Below are 6,000 nucleotides of genomic sequence, written 5' to 3'. Positions count from 1 at the left end.
TTCCTAAAAGCAGCACTGAAAACTGTGTAACAGCCCTTACATCATTTAGATAAGTCCTTCACATAATTTCCAGAGCCCGGGATCGGTGAAAGAACAAATATATACACACACACACATATATGGAAATACAGAAAAAAACGGCTTTTTGTTACAGCACTCTATTGTCTTTCTGCTCAACCTTCTGGGTTGGACCATGGCGATGAAAAGAGGGGTGTCTTTGTCATGAATGCGCATGCTTTATCAATAATCAACTAAGGTTTACATTGATCAAGAGGAACAATATCTATTGATTGTTTACTGTTATATGTAGGTTTTATTTTCTGATGGTGTGATTAATTTATGCAGCGTAGTCGTTAAAACGCTACACTCACAGCCACCTCTTCTTTAGGAGAGAATGGTCTATTCAGGAAGCATGTTCCACTGTTTGGGAAAACAACGTAAACAAACTGTCTTTCCTGTCAGCTTGAACGAGTGTTTCGTGCGAGGTTATTACGACCCTGAATTTAACATTATCTCTTGAATAGTCACGTTTTTTTTGTATGTGTGTGTGTGTATGTCGTTTGATTCTGCTGGACTACAGTCTTGGTGCATGTGACCCGGAGGAGGACGTTTAGGCTTGACACATTTTTGCTAATAATTGCATTGACTGCAGCTGTACCGCTTTGAGAAACCATGTCTGATTTAATCCTGGTGCTGCTGTTAGTCGTGCTCCTGGTGTGTTTGGTTGTGACAGTGGCGGGTTTCCTGCTGGTTTCGGGACTCCTGTCTGACGTGATTATAAAGACTGGGCCACCTCCTATCAGAAATGTTACTATTGCTTATAAGTTCAAAGAGGGATCTTACAAGGACTGCGGTGCAGCCTACACAGAGAGCTGCAGCATTGGGCCAAAGCTGAGCTCCATCGGTGTCTTCTACGATTTCCCCAAGCAGGTGAGACCCCAAGACTCGGCACCTGTTAGTGTAGCTACACAGCACTGTCTGTATTTACACTTGGCCTTATGACATAACCACAAAACCCAATGTACTCTGTTTCCTGATAAGATATACTGTAGTTAGTGAGATATGATTTGTTTGACCTAGCCAGAGTCTTAAAGGTCACACACAAAAAGGGTTGGTGTTATGTATTTTAAACTAAGATGCACACCGTTTAGTCAGTAAGTTACTTAATAAGAGTCCTGTCTCAAGGTTAAGGAAATAATAAAGTGTGACAATAAAATGTCAAAACAGTTTTTAAGAATTCCCATCAGTGTCCCAGAGCTTTAAGTGGCATCTTTAAATTGCTTCTTTTCCATCCAACTGTCCAAATCCAAAATATATCTTGTATACTGTCATAGATAACAGCAAATTGTTACATTTGTTTTGTGTTTTTGCTTTAAACTTGACTAAAATCACTAAATGTCTATCAAAATTGTTGATTTCCTGAACTCATTTTATGCTAAAACATTGTAAATGGTTTTACAGTTTCAGTAAGTTTCTAATTTGATTGTCTACTTAGCAATGGTCCTGTCTGAAGGTTTTGGGGATATGACTTGGAAGTGTAATGTACAGTATAACCATTGTCACTCAGTGGAATTCAGCATGTATGGCTGAGGGGGTTAAATGCATGGGCAGCCTTTTGAAGGAACTGAGCCTGAATGATGAAACCAGTCAGCTGTTCAATGCCACGTTGCACTGTTGATATGTCTTTCCATCCTCTCATCTGTGGTTACATGGTGCTTCAACATTTGTCTGCTTCTGACTCAAAGTCCAGACTCCAAAACAGAAGGGCAAACACAGCCTCTTCACAAGTGTCTGAAGAGAGCTGATGTCTAAAAATCTTTCAAACTTTTCAGTTTTTCTAATCTAATTGGTTGTGAAACGGCTGTCACAATCCAGATGCGAGAAGCAGTGATTCTCTCTTTGTCATTCTGATCCTAATCCAAAACTGCCAGTTTCTCTGTAGCACGATGTCCTTTTGTTAAGTAAAGGCTTTTAGTGGAAACCCTGACTGTGACTCATACCTGTGGAAAGTTTTGGCAATTCAGTGAGGAGCTTACAAAACTTTTCTGCTGGTGTCACAGTCTGTGGAGAGTCTGGATCATAAGAGGCTATTATGGGATGCTGAAATCTATCTGCAGGGCAGAGAGATTTCTATACGGTGCTGATGACTCTGTCCTGGTGTCTGTGTCTATTTTGACATAATCTGAAGATGTATGGTCCTGAAGATGAATTAAGAACAGCACAGAAATAAAGAAAAGCTTTGTCCTCTGAGTCAGAGAATAGGAGATAGTCAGTCTCGTGTTAAACATTTCTGTGTGTAATAAGGGTGGCGTGATAACGGCTCATAGCAAGCTCTAAATTCTGGACTCGCCCTTTATCACTGATGCTGGGCTGTAAACTTAGCTGTTTGCTGTTCCCATGTTTTTTTGTGACATGAGAATTTGTTGACCTTCTTAGTTTACAAAGGCCAAGAGTCTGATTACTCACCATCAACCACATGAGTAAACTAAATGCCCAGGTGCTGAGGCCTTTCTGTGTGGAGTTTGCATGTTCTTCCCGTGTGCTCCAACTTCCTCCTGCAGTCAAACAAACATGCAGATTAAATTCCTCGAAGGTGTGTTAATGGTTGTTTGTCTCTGTGTGCCAGCCCTGTGATGAACTCTGGGTACCCTCCTGAGAAGCTTTAAGGGGTTTAGGAGGTCAACTCTCCTTACAACTTGTGGATTTTGCAACTTGCTGTGTTTAGACTCGACCTCAATACTCTTCATGTGGTATAAGCAACAACTAATTCTTTTCACCATGCTACCATGCCCTCACGTCTTAAAAAGTTCAGTCATCTGTGGAATAATGGTCCAGACTATTAAAATCACCAGTTCAGAATGTGCAAATCCAAATTTGATTATGTAAATATTTGAAATTCCATGTTTCATAGATGTATTTGTGTGTGTAACCACATTTGTTTTAGAAGAGAATTTCAATGTAGCTGACTGTGTAAATAATGCCATCTTGCATGCACAGTGGAGACAACAGGCTGCTTTAAATTCTGCATGTAGGAATGTAAATAAATAGTAGGAATAGGAATGTAAATAGTGTCTATTGTCGAGTCACCAGGTCTTAAAGATGCGGTCATAGCCAGAATGGTTATTGTGCACATTGCTGCTTATTACATTTAGAAGGTACGGGGAAGTATTCATAACCCACTAAAAATGTTTTTCATTAAGTCAGTGAGAATGGTATTTGAGCTACATCTTAGTTGAAGTATTTGAGTATTTGATTATTTATTCACAAAATGTAGGTAATTAGTGAGGATACTCTGCACTACAGCTATCCACCCTAGAGTGAACATTGCAATCCTGTTTGCTTATGGTACGCTACAGCCACTAGATGGCAGTGTTGGCGTTGAAATTGAGTCATTTGTCAAGTAGGCACACCCTCATAACCATAGTGATCTTTGTACTTAATGCATTCCCATGGCATAAATAGTGTGATTTAGCCTCTTATAATTCATTCAATCGAAAATTAATTTATCATATGAAAATAAAATAGGATTTCAAACCTACACTGGTTGTGGCTGGTAGTAATTGGTAATGTCGTGACACTACTCCAGTGGTTTTCACCCTGTTTCAAGAGTATAGCTGGTTTTCAACAAATTGCTGTCATTTGCATTCAACTTGCATTCAACTTCTAATATAGTCCCTGTTTAATGACAACGATGAAAGACAGCAGGACTCTGTGTCCTGAGGACCAGAATTCAAAACGAAGTACACCAACGGATCAAATGAATCACACAATGTGAGAGCAGAGCAGGCTTCTGTTATAGTGGCTAAATCTACCGCATATTTTGTCAAATCAGACAGCTCTCGTTTAACTCCACTGCAGTGGTAAAGCTGAGGCATTTGAGGCAACACCAATTAGCACTAAATCTAGCTGCTCTTCTTGTTGCCTCTTGCTTGTGTATGTTCATTCATGCATGTGTATGTTTGCATGTATGCTTCTAATTGCTATCACTTATTATCACAAAGGCCTGAGGGACTGAACAGTTTAATAGTTTGGCTGACCAGAGCCAGCCAATGGACAGTGACCCACGACATTGGAGTGTACACTTAAAACTCACCTAGCCATTAAAGGCAGAGTTGCCTTAGGCTCTGCTGTAATGGGGCTTTGACACAAGAATTGAACAAATCCCAGATGGGATAAAGACAGACTAAATCATTGAATTCCTAGGTTGCAGCCATTTGTTCTGTTGTAGAGTAGCAAGAAGTCAGGAATGTCCAAAGAATCTCTAGAGCAAAAATCATTAAAAAGAATGGACAGCAGTGAAGGCTCAGAGGCATGTAACTACAGTAGATTAAGAAACTCAAATGTTATTTCATTGTCCAATTAGCAGGTAGGAAGGTAGGTACACATTTATGGATAGACCATTTATTTATTATATTGGTAGAACTACACAGCAAATGCAGCTGCCTCTGACGCTGATAACATGTTGTGTTTGTATCGAGGCTGAACTAGAGCTGCTGTTTGGTTCATCCTCTGATCTACTGAATTCCCACTTTGTTTCATCCTCTGAAGCAAAACTACTCATGGCTCCCCATGACAAGCAGGAGAAAATGAAATGTCATGTGTAGACGTATATGGGAGTGGCAGTGAGAGATGAGGCGAGGTGTGGGACTGCCTTGGAAGAGGGGTCTAAATTGGTAGGAGTCTGACTCACCTTGAGACTCTCGCAGTGCTCCAGTTCATCAATCGGAATTTCAAATCAGAGCACTGAGCATCGCCTGCACTCCCAGTCACATTTATTAGCATTTTACTGCCGCTCGTCTGTCGACAGCAACAACATGAAAGGGGGACTTCTGGCAAGGAGTTGCCTCTTTTAAAGGTGGATATAAAATGAGAAATGAATATACTCTGAAATCTGGTCCCACAGGTCTCCAAGTCAATATTATACAAGATTGTGGTCATGCCAGCTCTCACTATAGTAAAGCACCCCATTAATGTCTATGGACATCTATGCAGTGAGTGAGATACTACAAAACCAGAAAGCAGAAATCCAGACAGAATATATTAAATGGGGAGCTGCTTTTTTAATAGTGGAACACAACCGTTGAGTGTATTTTTAAGATACCGTTTTGATCCGAATTCACAGAGCGTGTAGAGAAAAAGCCATTACTCTACAAGCTGACATGTTACGATTAGTCAGTGAAACAAGGTGGTGAAGAATGCTTTTATATCTTCTGTGCCATCAATCCTGTGACATGTATTGGCTTTTTGCCCTGTGTTATGATGCGTAGGATATTGGATTACACAGTCGAATCTTTATCATATTATAAATTTAACAGCTTACAGAGAGCAAGAAGGTGGAGAATGACAGCTGAACATTTGTAGGGAAGGAAGAAGGCCTATGCTGAGGAGGGAGGATTCATATCTCCTATTAGAGAAGATTATCTCCCTGCCCGGTGACATCTGGCTGGAGGAGTGCCACACTGCGTCCAGCTGGCCGAGGAGTGGTGAACCAGCTCAACAACTGTGGCGAAGGAAAACTGTGTCCTGCCTCCAGCAGGCTGCTTATCCTCGCCAGTAATTATACATGCCAGAACTCCCAGGATGCCATGTGTAATTACCAGCTAAGTCTGAGCACAGCCTAAAGGCACCAGTCTGCAGTTGGTGAAAGAGAGAGATGGGGGGAAAAAAGATTTCCACTGGCTCCTACCTCAAGGGGCCATTGGGTCCCACGCCTCATCACTGCAGTGGATATATATTCTGATTTGGGTGCTTGTAGTTTGAATAAGTCTTAATTTTATTTTCCCGACCATTACAGGCGATGACATTCAATTGGCTTAATATTATATCAGTCAGTGCGATGGTTGGTTTTTCTTTGTGCCCAAATTGTAAAATGACCCTCACTGATTCTTTGCTAAATCAGTTTACTTTAACTGCATTTGTTTGCCTAAGCTTACTTGCTTCACTCCAATTGCTGCTCCATTAATTCAGCTGCAAACAGCCCATCACAGTATACCTGTGGTC

The 6,000-nt window shown here is 40.9% G+C and overlaps 1 protein-coding gene across 1 annotated transcript in view; it reads left to right on the top strand.

Annotated features, from left to right (window-relative positions):
• The first annotated feature begins 422 nt into the window (after positions 1-422).
• Positions 423-6,000, top strand: part of tex264a (testis expressed 264, ER-phagy receptor a) — a 90,208-nt gene continuing 84,630 nt past the window's right edge. The window contains exon 1 of the mRNA XM_038696538.1: positions 423-930. Coding sequence (XP_038552466.1) covers positions 673-930 — 258 coding nt within the window. The 5' untranslated portion in view covers positions 423-672. The remainder of the gene's footprint in view (positions 931-6,000) is intronic.

The sequence above is a fragment of the Micropterus salmoides genome, unplaced genomic scaffold (genome assembly GCF_014851395.1).
Source record: "Micropterus salmoides isolate LMB-PRFRI ecotype aquatic unplaced genomic scaffold, ASM1485139v1 Ms_hic_scaffold_4, whole genome shotgun sequence".
NCBI classification, from domain to species: Eukaryota; Metazoa; Chordata; class Actinopteri; order Centrarchiformes; family Centrarchidae; genus Micropterus; species Micropterus salmoides.
Note: the sequence above shows the minus strand (reverse complement) of the source record. Positions and strands in the feature narration are given on the sequence as shown.